The sequence below is a fragment of the Homalodisca vitripennis genome, chromosome X, assembly GCF_021130785.1.
Source record: "Homalodisca vitripennis isolate AUS2020 chromosome X, UT_GWSS_2.1, whole genome shotgun sequence".
Taxonomy (NCBI): domain Eukaryota; kingdom Metazoa; phylum Arthropoda; class Insecta; order Hemiptera; family Cicadellidae; genus Homalodisca; species Homalodisca vitripennis.
In genome coordinates, this window is record NC_060215.1 from 95,945,459 (window position 1) to 95,961,656 (window position 16,198).

At 39.7% G+C, this 16,198-nt stretch overlaps 2 protein-coding genes across 3 annotated transcripts in view; one reads left to right on the forward strand and one right to left on the reverse strand.

The window, feature by feature from the left end:
• The window catches only part of LOC124369720 (galactosylgalactosylxylosylprotein 3-beta-glucuronosyltransferase P-like), a 209,576-nt gene that overhangs the window by 74,208 nt on the left and 119,170 nt on the right, over positions 1-16,198 (forward strand). The window lies entirely within an intron of this gene.
• Positions 3,981-9,562, reverse strand: LOC124369523 (extensin-like). The gene is made up of 4 exons (XM_046827543.1): positions 9,540-9,562; positions 7,560-7,633; positions 4,456-5,276; positions 3,981-4,253 (listed from the first exon to the last, which is right to left on the reverse strand). Exons 1-4 carry the CDS (start codon positions 9,560-9,562, stop codon positions 3,981-3,983), a joined length of 1,191 nt encoding a protein of 396 aa, XP_046683499.1.

Consider the following 16,198-nt stretch of genomic DNA (forward strand, 5'->3'; position numbering starts at 1 on the left):
AATATATATAGAAAGATGCCTGTAACTAGATCGTTCGGAAACCTGATTTAAATATAATTGCGATGGACTTATTTTATATCGATGACGATTTCTGTTGAATTGGCATCAAGTTTTTATAGTGACTTGAACAGCACCTCGCAACATTTGGTGTAGACTCGATTGAAGCTTATTCCTCATGTGTCTTTTCCTCTTCCTCAAAACTGAATACAAGTTGCAAGGTAATAAAACTCAATCAGGACTTGAGTGTTCTTCGGAGCAGCTCGAAAACATCAAATCAAATTTTCAAGGATTATAACAAACAGTTTCAAAGAAAAGGCTGAGGAGTACAACGAGCTAAAGACGAAGCCATGCAGAAGATATCGTCGTCTTACTCAACATCTGAATGAGATCAGGGAGAAAATAGGCCAACAATGAAAGCATACTCACAGGAAACTGAAAAGATGGATATCGAGCGGCTGAAGCAGGAGCATGATAGAGCAAGGTGACTGTTTTGCATTCTGAGCGCAGATGTCTTCTGACGACCATCGAGCGAGGTGCCTAGGAGCTGACTGGCGAGGACCCTGCCGGATGGAATCGGAGCTATGACGGCGCGAGAGAACAGAGCCAGCAGCAGCGGCTGACATCTACACAGAGCTGTCCCTGCATCCCTGAATAGCGACGAGCAGAGCGTCACCTGTAGCCACCACTGCCGTGGCATCTCCCACCTTGCTGCCGGCGTCCTGCCCCCCCGCTCCCTGCCACTCCTCAGAACCTCCACGCGCGGGGGGTAACGTTAGTTAGGATCTGAAAAGGTCCTGCTCATGGCTGCTCCTCACCGCGCTATGCCAATAGTCATGTGTTGAAAGAGGTGCGATCGTGGATTGTTGCCAGGTGCAAGAACTAAAATCAAAAGTAGACTATGTGAACTAAGGGTTAATTTAGATTTAAGTGAGAGTGTAATATCCATGTAGGTTTGATAATATCTTAGGAGAGGTACAGTGGGGGTCCATGCTACAATGCGAGGGCACGGAAAGAGAGAGGCTCTTCATAGTATGGCGGATCTGCTGTACACTGCCAAACAACTTTTCAAAATTCAAAAATTGTGTTTGAACAGCATCCTAATTACGGAGAGACATATTTGGCAATAGAGCACTCTCGAGCCGACTCTTCAACTCCCAGTTGGATCTGATGTGCAACAACTTCGGGGCTTGAATTCGTGAGTTAACAATTGTATTGGTAGGAGAGACCTTGCCGAGACGGCGTACCCATCTGAACCGTGCGGAGGTGCCTCACGGACCGCTTGATCACTGCTGTTAGACGTGGTGTCGCATACCTCTGGCTCAATTAGCGTGCCGACCTCTCCCCCTCAGAAGCCAACACTCTGCCGCTCCGAGAACCCCTGAAACTGGCGAGAGTTCTGGGACCGGGGCTGTCGCGCTGCCCCTGGATGACCTCGGTCCGTCCTGGTGTCCGTGGGACACGTATTCGCGGGCTCTCCGGAAACTGCACGTGAGGGGTGAAGCAGCGAACTCAGAGTCGCGCACCTAAACAGGAGATCGCTGAGAATACGGGGTTTTCGGAGATGGGCTCGGTTGTGTGCGAATATTGCTTTTGATGTTTTGAGTGACAGAAACATGGCTGCAACCAGCAACTCCATCCTGTTAACTATTCACTGCCTGGTTATCAGATGTTGAGCTGCGACCGAAACTCCAATGCAAATATGCCGATGGGGAGGAAGGAGGCGTGGTGGTAAACTATCTACATAAAAGATGTGCATTCATTTGAACAGCACTCCTTCGTCGAATCAGCTGACCCTGGCATAGAAGCGATTTGTGCTCGTTTGAAATTGAGGGGAGAGAGGTCGGCTGTGTGTATGGCTTATTAGGCCGCCCTTGTTTGGCCATACCTGTCTCGCTCTTTTGTTTCACTCCTCTTCGTTTCGAGGATCTTGCGATCGAAGTGAGGGTTGAATAATAGTTAGAGAGAGATATGAATGATTGATCTCCAAGTCAAAAAACAAGCACGTATCTCGATATTACAGCCGACTCTTCTGAAACGAATCCAGATACGTCAGCAGATTGTCAATTGAGCCCACGCCAGAGTGACAACAAACCTCAGCACATTGTTAGACCACTTCAATTGTGGACATGGCGTTGAGTCAAGGAAACGGCGTCGTGATGTCCTCAGTATGAAGGATCATAGGGGCGTAACATATACAATCACAAAGTTAACCTATTGCATTTGTTAGGCGGTTACAAAAACAAAATAAGAGAACACCAATTTATAAATATAGAGATTTTAGCACTTGTGACCCAAAAAAGTTGTAAGCAGAAAGCGGCTTGTGACTAAAGGATGGTATTTTGAACGAATCAAGACGTTGATATTGTGGAGGCATGATAACAAAATAATATCCGGAAAGTTATATGATCAAAAATGCCCCCTGTAGTATGTAAGATAGATGTCGAAGGAAAAAAAAGCCCCATGCGAAACGATGACATCCGAAAAGATGACGAAGTTAAAAATAAAGTTGGCAAATAGATATTGGACAGTACAGGCATATAGATGCACTGGAAGGTACAAAGAAATAAGAAACCGACTGAATAATATGAATCACAATTGCAAAAGAGATTTTATTTTCTGAAAAGCTATCCTCTTCAAAATCAAAGGATTCTGGACATGCCTTAAGAAAATGATAATGTACAAACAAGGGATTGCTCGAACAATCACCAGAACTTAAAGCGCATGAGAATCAATGAATATTTTATAAACATGGAGCTGGCCCGAAAATTGATTAAAAGCGTATGGGAATTTTTTGCAACCAAAGAGCCGAAAGAAAGTAGAGAATAAATGTTTAAGTTTTAAACGCTTCAGTTAAAGACACGTTTATAGTCGTGCATGATGAAAATAAAATCTAAAGCTGTGGGCAGCGATGAAATTTCGATTGACATGAATAAGTCAGTTGAGCCCTACGCAGTCAAAAGATCATTACACACCTGGAAACGTTTCCCTGGTTGGCAGCGGTTTCCAAAGTCAATGAAAACACCAGTACTTGTTCGGCCAATACCGAAAGTGCGTAAAAAAAACAAACTGCACCAATCAGGTAGACCACTTAGGAGCCAACTTTTCAATACACCCCAGCCATGTCTAAGATACTGGAAAAGATTGCCATTAGTACAAATAGACAGTTTTATGAAAACATCGATATTTTACCGAAGCCTTGACAATCGGGCTTCAGGGCCAATCATAGTATCAGTACACAAGCCCGACAAATCTTTTTTCATGAGAGATTCTGACGCCCAAAGACAGGGGTACAATATAACTCCATTTGTTATGTTGGATTTATCTAAATAGAGCCTTTGGATTCAATGGAACCATGAGAGCTTTTAAGGCGAAAAAATGAGCTATTATGGCTTTGACTGAGCGTAGTCCATTGGATAAGGTCATACTTAGACTCCAGGCCTGCAGGTGACGCGTTTTAGGGAGTGAAACATCAACCCCGCTTGTGGAAGTAATCGAGGCATTCCTCAAGGTAAGTTTGCCTAGGGCCAGTCTGTTCAATATGACACAGCCGATATGCCAAGCTGTGTCAAAATTGCACAGTACATTTGTAGGCTGACGAACCTCCAGCTGCACTTGTCTTATGAGCCATCGCAGATGTGTCACCATTGAATGATCAATGTCTGACCTAGAAAAATATTGGGGTGGTCAATGGCCGATGGCCTGAAACTAAACACAGGCAGTTCACTGTGTTTGCATACGGCGGCCCACACAACATTGTGCAGCGATCCCTCAGTGAAAGAGGAGTAATGGTGAGGCTCGATGGCCAGAATTAGGCTTGTATTTGATAGGGCGAGAAGCTCTTGCGTTGTGCTGGACAGCGCCTTCTACGTTCTGCTGACCCTGTCACACTGGCCTGTCAACTGAGCACTCGGTAACTGAGGGGACTCTACAGATTTAAGATCTTTTACCTGAGTCTGCGAAACTACGTATCAATGCAGTCACTAGTCCGTTGGGCTGCTTGGCTGGTGCGCTGTGTGTGTTGGGGCAAGGTTTCCTTGTGGGTCTTGGACTGGGTACTCTGGTGTGGTGGGCTTGGTCTGGCTGAGAGTATCTGCCTGCTGAGCCTGTGGCCTTAGGCTGGGGGGGTATTTGGGTGGGTGTGGGCTGAGGTGGAGGGTGCGCTGGCTGAGCTGGGGCTGGGGGTCTGCTGGGGTGCTGGCAGGGGGCTGTGGTGGTGTTCCGTGGTGGTCTGGTGGAGGGTCCTGAGCTGGGGGCTGTATATGATGTTCTTTGATATCAGCCCATTAAACTGCTTGGGCTGGGGTGTGCTGTGGGTGGCGTCTGGCTGGGTGTGTTGGGCGTGCTGTTGGGTTGTGCTGTCTGGTCCTGGTGGGAGGTTCCTGGTTCCTGCTGAGGCTGTTCCTGTAGCAGTCAGGTCGTGTCTGGCGGGATTGGGGTTCCTGGGCTGAGTCTGACTGGCTGCTGGGCCCTGGGCGGCCTGTGGTGGGATGTAGGGGGAGGCTGGGGGTGGAGACTGGTCCTGCTGAGGCTGGAGGACGGGTGGGGGCTGGGAGGGTCTGGAGCTGGGAGGGTCTGCTGGGGACAGTCGCCTGTGTGTGCTGGGGCGGGTGGCTGGGGGGGGGCTGCTGTTTCCCAGGTACTGTGCTGTCTGGGGTGCGGGTGCCTGGAGTGCGCCGCAGTCCTGTCTGCGGTGCTGAGCTGCTGTCTGGTTCCTCTAGTGGGGGGGGGCTGGCCTGGGATGGCCTGGCTGGTAAGACCTAGCTGGGGGACTGGGGTATGGTCAGGGCTGTTTTCTGGGCTCTGCTGTTGGGCTAGGGGGGTGCTGGCTGTGCTGGTGGGGGGCCTGGGGTCTGGGCTGGTGCTGGAGGCTGCGGGTCTGCTGCGGTGTCTGCGTTCTTGTCTGCTGGTGCTGGTCGCTGGCTGTGTGGGGTGGAGCTGTCTGGGCTGTGGGGGGGTTGTGTTCTGTAGTGGACTGTGGTGTGTTGGTGTGTGACTGGCGCTGATGGGGTGGGACTGTTCGGCAGCTGGTGGGGGGGTGCTGGGGGGTAGGGCTGTGTCCCTGGCCTGCCTGCGCGGGGGCCCTGGTGTGCTAGACTGGGGGTACTGCTGGAGGATCTGGGGTGGGTTGTGGCTTGTGCTGTTGGGACTGCTAGGTGGAGGGTGGCGGTGGGACTGATGGGGGGGGCTGGTTGGCTCTGTGCGTGCCTGGGGGGGGCTGGCTGGTCTGTTCCTGGGGGGGAGGAGGGGTATGGCTGGGGCTGCTGCAGGGTGAGGGGCTGAGGGGTGTGTGTGGGTGCTGGGCTGGTTCTATCGCTCGGGGTCTGCTGGGGGGCGCTGGTGCTGGTCCTGTCGCGTTATTTTTCGCCTACTTTTTTCCCAGCCTACGGGAATAGCATTTCTGGAGAAGAACCCATTGGGGGGGAGGGCATCGCATTCAAATGTTTGCAAAACACTGCTATCCGTTTCATTTTTAATTTAGAAACGATTTGAGCATGTTCTCTCCTTACATAGATGCCGCTGGGATGATGTCGGTAGAGACCGTCGGCAGGGTCATGACGTGTTCATGGTCCACAAGGCTCTTGTTAAACAGTAGCCTCAGTAACCTGAGTGAGGAAGCTCTCATTTCGATGAGGTCTCTCAGCGCAAGAAACCCGCCATGGGAATCTTCTCACTTTCCCAAAGTCTTAGGCTGGATGTTGGGAAGGAGAGCTTCTCTTATTTCGGCCCGAAATTGGTACAACGACCTCCCACAAACGTGAACAATGTTCAAGTAGCTAAATTTAAGAATAAGATGCGGCAGAATTTGCTAATTTATAAATTTTCTTTATTTTTATTTTGTATTAATTTTTCCATGTATATGTGTATGTCTGACGATAGTTTTTTTCTGAAAAGCAGTTGTTCTGTATGTAACTGAGAAACGCTGATGAAAATAAAGACACATTATGATTATTATTATTATTATTATGATCACACACACATATATATATTTTTTGTTTTTTTTTACTAACAAAATGTATAGTCTATTTTCTTGTTCAGAATGCGTAATTAAAAAACCACTACATTCTTTATATTTTTTAATATTAAGTTGTTAGGACGCAATTACTGTAATTTATAATCTCAATTTTAATATAAGGCTACTTCCCTATATTTATTATAATATTTTAAATTACACTATAAATTTAAATTTAGATTAGCATATTTCAGCTGATTCTTTGTTTGTATACACTATTTTTATATCCTTTTTGAGAACGACATAACTACTAATATTATTAATAAAGTAATATTTTTCTAACCTATAACTTCTGTACGGATTAAAAAAATTAAATTTATGATCAATCTTTACATATCTAAGAATATGTTAGAAATTTAATCTAAAGTAGTTAATTTAACAATAAACTATAGGTTATATAAGACATGCAAGTAAAATGTCTATAAAAAATACTCTTGATTATTGGAATTTATCGTATGAAGTAGATCAAAGCTCATTTATTCTCTTTCTGCAAAGCAAAACAGCCTTTCAACAGGACAATTAAGGGAATTCTCAATAGTGTAAAGAATGATTGTATTACACCGTCCTTTAATTTTCTTTAAACCCCAATCCTTTGCCGTCGTTACTCGAAGGTTTTTGTCAATTAATTCTGACTTGCCTCTGCTTTCTTTATATCTACAATCTATCATCATTTTACTTTACAGCATATTAAATGTTTTACTACATTAACATTAAATGTATAGGCAATCCTGCGTTAGAATTGACCTGCCTATATTCATTCTTCTTCCTTTTTTTAAATGACATAATAAATAACTATCAGAAGTACGTCTATAAAATCAATTCGTTACAAGTAAAAATTAATACACTTGTTATAAAAAAATTATATAATCATGTCAGTATGCCTTCCTACCCGGCCTTTTTTCTGCAACACTAATGTTTATTGTTATTTGAGTTACATTACAACCATTAGTGTATTGAAAAATTTATTAAGTAAGGGTCAACCCAAATTCGTTTTCTTAAATGTACGATATAGAATATTTATATATTAATTTCCCATGTATAGTTTTTCGATTTCACGCATCGTCACGTTATTTACGTTTTTATAAAATTTTAATGGTTTGTTTAAAGGAAGTGATAAATTACTTTCAACTGAATTCCATATCTTGAAATACTAAATATTGTAAGTGTATTTTTGCATAGTGTTTTATTGATTAACGCGCAAATCTTAAGACAGCTAAGAGTGGAATAACGATAAATATATGAATAAAAGACAAAATATATTAGAGCCAAACATATAATGCCTTCTCGATTGTTGGTTCGTTTTGGCCATACTAGAAATCTCTGACTACACTAAATCTTTCAGACAATTATTGTAGTCCACACAGAAAGCGATTATCAGATGTTATCAGCAACACTTTCTCAAATACCACTGTTATTACACTGGTCTTCCTTAGGGAAGACCCCTGGTTGCTATAGAGGTATTGTATCGACAGAACTGCTCGTATTTCTACTTTAATACTACATTGTTATAAAATATGAATTTTGTGTCATTTATTGCAGACAGGCTTACCTCTCTTTAATCCAAAAATGGCGAGGTTGCAGTGCGTTAGACTGTTTGATGTCTGGAATATGTAGATAATGGTGCTGGAATACCACAGAACATATTTATCTCTTATCTCACTAGCGCTGTGGCAAACGTTTATTCGCCCTAGCTATGCAGTATAAAAATAGACTGACATATCTCTCTTCAATCCACAAATGGGAGGGTTGCAGTGTGTTAGACTGTTTGATGTCTGGAATACGTAGATAATGGCGCTGGAATACCACAGAACATATTTATCTCTTATCTCACTGGCACTGTGGCAAACGTTTATTCGCCCTAGCTATGCAGTATAAAAATAGACTGACATATCTCTCTTCAATCCACAAATGGGAGGGTTGCAGTGTGCTAGACTGTTTGTTGTCTGGGATACGTGGATAGTGGAGCGGGAGTACCATTGAACATCTTTATCTCTTATCTCACTGGCACTGTGGCAAACGTTTATTAAATTTGTCCTAGCTGTATAGTATAAGAATTCAACTTAAAAAGTATATGTGTGTGTTAAAAAAATAGTTTTAAATATTTTAAAGACAGATTAAAGTTATTGTTCTTTTAAATTATTTGCAATAATATAATATATTAAACGAGCGAAAATAAGTGATTTCCCTCCTTTATTTTGTGTATATGTAAATAAAATAAAATAAAAGGATTTTATTAATGTTCATAAGGCTACCCTGTATTTTGTAGTGGTTTTGTACCTTTATTCTTTTAAAAATATTGCCCAAGTCAATATTTTGAAATGTCAACTTAACCTTGTAATCCATTTTATAAAATAAAAAACAAGATCCGAACCCTATTTATAAATACTTTTTTCGTGTCCTTATTAGTCCTAAAATTTTGTCCGTTTGATTTTTGAAATGTCATTCTTAAATTAAATAATTGCTCTTTTCTATACCATAATTGTTGAAATTTGAATCACCGAGTCGGTAAGAGATTACCACACCACTACATTATAAGTCAACATTACATTGTCTTTGTGTACATTGTGTTGTGCCTAGGAATTGGCAATCCAATCAAGCAAGCTTTTGCACAATTTGAAACCTTGTCACTCAGACTCTTTAATTGCATTAGCTTTTAAGTTAATACTCTTTAAGAACACGTAATTTTACCCCCAACCTGTATGTCTGTAAATAAAGGCGAAACTGCTTAGATACCAGGATTTCTAGTTAAATTGTGTCACCTTTACTACTGATAAATGAGAGAGGAAAGATTAAATGACTGTGATAGATCTTAGGACTCACTACTTCTTCCATGGTCATACGAGGTCACCCACTAAAAACGAAATTCAAACTAGGAACGATGTGTGCAAGGAAGAATTGAGCACTTCAATAGTCAATAATCAGAATTACATAAATACTGTATGAACACCTCAACATACAGTAAGCCAGTGATTGTGACGGGATCAATGAGTTTAAGTTCATACACATTGTTGTCAGTAAAGTGCTGTTTTGACCTGCGATAAAATTTTAATCACCCATTCAAACTAAAAAGCTATTTAATGACTTGCTTAGTAACGCATTATTATCACACCGTGTTATAACGATAGTATGCAAGTATAAACATGGATGTGTGCATGTATTAAGGTTCAGACTATGAGACGATGACATCAATGTCTCATGAATGTTGAGCCAATGTGAAACGTACAAATGTATGAAATATTTCTTTTGACGTTCATTGTATACTGCTGTCACATTCGCAGCTGACGATGAACAATGATCGCTAGAACCATTCTTTAAAGTTGATCTTTGTGAAAAGTTACAAACCTTTTTAAAAAGTGGTTACTGGGAAATGTTATCAGGTTACTGAAGCAATCAGTACAGCCGTTACTGTATATCTGTCCTGTCTGGCCCTTGTCACTTGTTACAGGAGCTATCAACCTTCAAACCAGATCAAGTGTCGACTACGATGACGCTTTATCTTGTAACGTAATTTCCTTATAATAGACCTCACCGGCACTTTACTGGATTGTTCATCGTGCCATTGTAACACAATTGAAGTATAGCTAACAATAATGAACTAATTATTGATAGACACAAACCTAAAGCCTCTTTATTCCTTTGTTCTGCTGCAATGAAATATGCAATTTATGACTTCACCATAAACATTCTATCAGCATTGTCTACCTCTACACTAAGCCTGATTCAGGCTTTGAAAGTAAAACCGTCGCTTTTGGTTTGCGTGTTCTTGAAAGTAGACGCCAAAGGCTATCGAAATCGTGTTTTATTTTCATGAGAAATCTCATTTATTGAAATATGTAATGAAATAGAACACTGGATATTTTATGAATCCCAAACTAATAATAGACTCATTAAAGCGAAAAGATATTCTTCATAATTTAGCTTTTTTTAAATTTGGTGGCTCTTAACTAACTAACATTGGCATCTACATTATAAAATAGATCTGGCGACACAAAAGTCAAAGAACAATAATGGAGGGATAGTAAGGGAGTAAATGTTGTTTGGCTTAGAAATGATTTCATGGAATAAAAATAAGGAAATAGTACATTCAGCCAAAATAAATACTAATAAAAGTTAGCTCTTACACATTAGTCAACATTAAGTAGCATTAGATAGTGCAATTACTTCAACCAATAATGCAATAATGTTTAACTAATATCTAATTTCTCCCGATACGTAGTGCAAAACAATTCTACTACAATACAACTAGCTGAAAGAGCACGAAGAAGTTGCGTTTTTTCTCACATCAACTCCAACCATCTTAGAAACATTTCCAGACCATCTCCGAAAACTATTCTTCCACTACTTCGTACTCTAAATGTACTATAAAAAAAGATAGAATTTGATCCAAAGATGGTCAAGGGACATCTAAAACGTTTTTTTTAATACAGCTGATGACGGAGCTTGTGAAACGCTTTTTAGAAGCCCAAGTAGATACTATAAACTAGACCACGTTCTATAAACATACAAGTAATCTCAAAATACTAAAAGCCTATATTAAATAATACAAATGCGGAGCAGATGCCGTCATTGTAGTCAATTCTGATGGAAATATCCTCCGAGCCACACATTTAATAATTTGTGAATTTTAAAATTACATTTCTCGTTATCAAAAAACTTGATCAGAACCACAACTGCCACAAAGCCTTCAAACCGTGTGAATGTGATCACAAAGTGAATACAGTACTCTGTTGAAGTACAAAGTAGCGAATTTGGTGTGTTAGTCAATTCTGGATTTATAAATTAAACCAACATGTCCCTTCCAATATTTAAATTTAACAAACTAATTTTCAGTAATGAAGATGAGTAAAATGAGTATTACAGCTAATAAATATTACAATTAGCATATCTGTGCTCGCTGTGATATCTTAAATTCGTAGTTTCTTTACGTCTATTAGAAATGACCTATGTCAAAATCTTCATCTGATCTACCTACTCTCTACCGACAATGCCATCAAGGTTTTTGTATTTTCTCATTCAACAAACAGAATTACCTCTGTTGGTATGTTACGTAACCTCTCTTGTTTTATTCAAAGTACTTTGCCGATCTATACCATGAGCATTTTAAAAGTAAAATAAACCGTTTTTCAATTAACTTTCTAATTAAATCAAGCAATTAAGCCAGGTGTATGTTGATTCAACTCGTAAATTGCGCTCGGTAAAATATCATAACAGTCGCTCGTCCCTTTTGCCGATACTAGCTTTCCCTATGCCGTCTGCTGTATAGTCGTTTTCTGCTATATAGCAGGGACTCTCAAGTACTGATTGAATATTAAGTAACTCGGGTGATAAACAGCTGTTTATGCACCTTCAACTCTATGGTCAACCCATAATGGTTACAACAGTATATTTCTTTACAATATTTATTTATATTTTGATGTAGATCATTGTTGGTCCAGTCTTTATAGTACTTGTATTTAAATTAATATGAGTATCAGTTACGTTAAACACTATAACGTTATAGCTATAAATACTGGAACTCTCTACATTTTTCTGTTAAAATTTGTATCTAAATAACTTTAATATTTAAAAATGGCTTCACAATTGCTAAATAACTACGCACTAAAACATTACGAGTATCACATGTATAAGAAATATAAATAAAAGCCTGTCACAAATTTTTACTTCAACTTTTTAGTTTATACCAAGTAACGTGAGGAAGTCATTCATTAATTTATAGGAGGTGATTAGAGGAGAGCTCGGGACTACAGTTTAACGTGAAACGACTTAGGTGTAGAGCTGATTACCCTAGTAATCTCTTGTACACAGGCGCCTATGTAATTTGATCACAGGACTACATCTGTAGTACCGACCAGATTTGCAGGTTGAAAGTTAACTTACCTGTGCTATTCTCCTCGCCCTCACCTAACCAGGGTCAGCTTAGATCTCTTTAGGCATTGGAGTCCTAACAAAAGTGGTTGTACTAATAGTAATTACCATAACGCAAACAGACGCCTAGATCGTACTGTCAGTGTCATGTTAGATGTAAACTTTCATTCTGTGCCCTTTTGTAAAACGTTCGAATGCAGCAGTTCTAGTCGGTGTCGCTACTTGACAATGATTTTGCGAGCTCTGAACCTACGCCAAGGCGCACTCGCACTCGTGATTGGCGTCGCTAAATCTGAAATTGGCACAGGAGTCAGCTTGGCCGGAGAGTTCCCTAATAAACAATAAACATTTGGACGGACACAAGTCGTTCAGATAACAGAGCAGTCGGGAATAGCCATTTGCTTGGGAGTCATTAGCCTCGTAGCCTCGTCACTGTTTGTCTAGGGGAGACCCTCGCGCGGTCCTGAGCGGCGCTGTCGATACTATTCGGTCAAGTCGGTTTAACCACACGAAATGTGTTCATTGTTGTTGTATATCATGATTTTAAAAATACGGTGTATATTACCTGTGTACTTTTAGTGATTTGAAAAATATTACCATCATTGTTACTCATATTTAAGTACATATATAGCTCAACTAGCTTTCACATTTCAGAAGAGAGTAAATAAATTATTGACCTATAATGGTTAAAAAAGTATATTTATTTACAATATGTATTTATATTTTGATGTAGATCATTGTAGGACCAGTATGTATAATACTTGTATTTAAATTAATATGAGTATCAGTAATATAATTGGACCAGTCTGTATAGCACTTGTATTTAAATTAATATGAATATAAGTAACAATATAACACCTTTAACACACTCTTTCTTCGGATATATAAATGTTTAGTTTTTAGAACGAGTATCGTCGTAATTTGTGTGTGTGTGTGTGTGTGTGTGTGTGTGTGTGTGTGTGTGTGTGTGTATGTGTGTGTGTGTTTGTGTGTGTGTGTGTGCGTGTGTGCGTGCGTGTGTGTGTGTGTGTGTGTGTGTGTGTGTGTGTGTGTGTGTGTGTGTGTGTGTGTGTGTGTGTGTGTGTGTGTGTGTGCGCGTGCATGAATACACACTAATAGTGGCATGAATATTCCACATAAGCATTTTAAAACTATCGCTACATTGAACATGTCAACTCGAATTTATATTGAATCTCGATGATAAAAAGGATATGTCTACCAATGGCGGAACTCCATGTCCAATCATTATAGAATGCTTTACATTAAATCAGATGGAAGTGGATACTAGGTGATTTTATCATAAAATAGAGAGGATGCTCTTGAGACAATCACCCTATGGTGGACGTGACGTGAAGTTGCCGTGTAGCTTAAGGCCCGGTTACACGACGGCCGGAACGCAATGTCCAATCCTCATAGAATCCTTTACATTAAATCAGAAGGAGGTGGATACTCGGTGACATCACGTCACGGAATAGGGAGGATGCTCTCGAGACTATTCAATTAGGACAGGATGGAACGTGACGTGACGTTACCGTTTAGCTTACCGCTTCCGTTGTGGAACGGATCGACCTGAGGCCAATGGATGTGCTCGTATTATTTCTACAAACATTCTTTATTTTACGAAACTCTTTAAATGTATTAGTTGTATTCGTCAAATTGCACTGAAAATGATGTAATGGTGTTATGCGGAAATGAAAATGTTATATATTGAGCTATTGATTAGTCAGCTACAATTCTGATCCGCTCCGTAACAAGGCGTGCTATGATGTGACAAACAGTTCGTCATAAATACGTGCTAAAATAGTGCATCATAAATAAAACACGAACATCAAACAGAAAAGAGATGATTCATGAACAGTATGGTCATCATAGATTCCTACGAAACATGGGAACTTCCATGCACACTCCTTCATCGATTTGCCCTCAAAAGATTCTTTTTGCTCGAATCTTGTATGATAATAAATACTCTCTAGTAAATTCACAATAATTTTCATTAATACTCTGGTAATAAACCCAATGAAACATGTTTTAAGCAATAATTATGGTTATATCATACAGAAAATATATATTCATGATCAAAATGTATATATAAATATTGTTTTTGCCAGAACTTATATTGACTGTGTGATTATTCGTCTAAAACATTTTTTTATTGTAAGTGTTTTATAGTATTTTTAATACATTTTCGTCTCTATTTTGACGAATAGGATATACATTTTCAATTTAAATTACTTATCGATTCCTAGATTAAATGAGAACAGTGAGTTACACTCAAAAGGAACAGCAGAGAGGGAAAGACTATTGGACGCAAATGGGAATCAATTATTTATCTTAACTATAAATGAATAGTTAGTAAATTACTTAATAGAGGAAAATTATGAATCTCATCTTAGATTTTTGTTTTAACTCATCAAAGTTCAAAGTATCAGTTTTGGTGAACTGTATCGTACATTAACTATTTATTACAAACTGTTGTGTAAGTGCGATATTTTCACACGAAGCTGTGCAGTATCGTTCACGATCCCCAAGGGGAACTACACGCTATACGGTATGGCATTTGTTTGTGTGCTGTGCTTTGATTTAAAACACTCAACCCTATAAGGACAAGGTTTACACATTTAGACGTAACGAATACAAGCCCGTTTCCAAATTTTCAGGCAAGATCTTTGTTATGGCCGAGACGAGTTATCAAATTGTTCAAAATATATTACTATACAGCTCAATGATCACAAAATCAACATGTTTTAAGGAAAAGAATTGCTATTTGCTTATTTTAGGGGAAAATTCAAAATGTCAGGTTGATTCATACATGAAAGTTAACAAACATAATTCAAACGCAATATCAGAAGACTTGCGTAAAACACCTTAGGTACTCAGGGATGGGCAAATTATATACCCGCCACCCTATATACCAGGTTATACCAGATGCAGCTCAGGGCTCAACAGACAGCCAAGAAACAGAAAGAAGTTCAGGAAGAAGGTTCTAGAAAATGTAGCCAAGGGGCCGATCTAGAGAGTCAATACACTGCCTCAGAAGGGGATTATAGCAGATGCAGCATAGGGTTCGATATATACAGTCGACAGACTGTGTTGCTGTTCGTGTTTGGTACACACCCCGTGTTACTGCATGAGTACAAGATGTGGGCTGATACACTACAGCAAGAATGGTACAGGCATAATATATCGACAGCACAGAGAAAGGTCTCTGGATAGTGAACCCTTACCGGACGAGTATCAGAAACAGCTATCATGCTGTAGTTACGAGAGATATTCCCGTCCATTTACTGGCTATCGTAAAAATATAGTTTATAAAGTAAACATTCTGAACCCCAAATATATAGTATAGATGACTTATAAGATTCAGTAAATGATTCAGTTATTGATTGGTGTTAGTAAAGATTCAGGACGTCACGGGTTTGACTGGAGATATATGAGAATGATTAAAACTGAAGAATATGAAGGAGAATTGGTTCTTAACCCAGTTTCAGGGCGATTCCCGGTTTACAATTTCAAGATGAGAAAAATTAGAGCTAGCTTTCCGGGAATTTAGAGCAAGGCGACAAGATGCATAGAATTCTCGCCTGACTCCATTTCTGGAAACATTTGTTGATCGGGAAGATTGGTTCAAAGGTTCTGCTTATGTAGAGAGGAGCTGAAAACTGAGAAAGAAATTACCCCAACTCGATGAACCAAAACCCAGTAGAAGTCCTTTATGGACTTATTAGGCACCGCTTTGTAGTAATGATAGTCCCAAGAGGGGATAATTCCCGGGTCTGTGGGTTTTTGTATTTAATTGGAGACCGTCTCATTCATCAGCGCTCTACCTCGAGACCTAACTGTGCAACTTTATCGATAAAAATGGCCGGATTGTCATTTACCACTCATTTATTACATTTACATGAGATTACAGATTCAAGATTTAAATTTGAAATGTTACAACTTTGAGTTTTATCTATACGTGCCAAAGTGTACTTTGATATAAAGACCAAGAAATTGAATTATATTGGAAAATGAAACAGATCAGTCTTTTGTGCATGGCAGCAAGAATGTACTTCGAAGGTAAATTTATTATTGTTATTCTTAATCCTAAACTTTCATTGTATGTTACAAATGCGTTTTGTTTTTTTTTCCTGGACAGAGGAGACGACAAAGACAAAGGCCGAAGTTTTTACTTTTTTGTCTGAGTATCTATCTTTGAATTGGCATTGATGTATGCAAACGAGCCGTCTCCGTCGTGACATATCGACATCGTCATATCGACATTAGTCACACTGGGCATAAAGAGTGCGGTGTTCTCATTCAATGTTAATAATAAATTTTAAT

Excerpts from the sequence above, each read along its gene's own strand:
- LOC124369523 (XM_046827543.1), bottom strand. The coding sequence starts at position 9,562 with ATGAACAATCCAGTAAAGTGCCG. Across the intron at positions 7,634-9,539 it reads AACAATCCAGTAAAGTGCCG|CACCATTATCTACATATTCC; the intron begins GTGAGGTCTATT and ends GTGGTATTCCAG. Across the intron at positions 5,277-7,559 it reads CATTTTTGGATTAAAGAGAG|CCCCTCACCCTGCAGCAGCC; the intron begins GTAAGCCTGTCT and ends CACACCCCTCAG.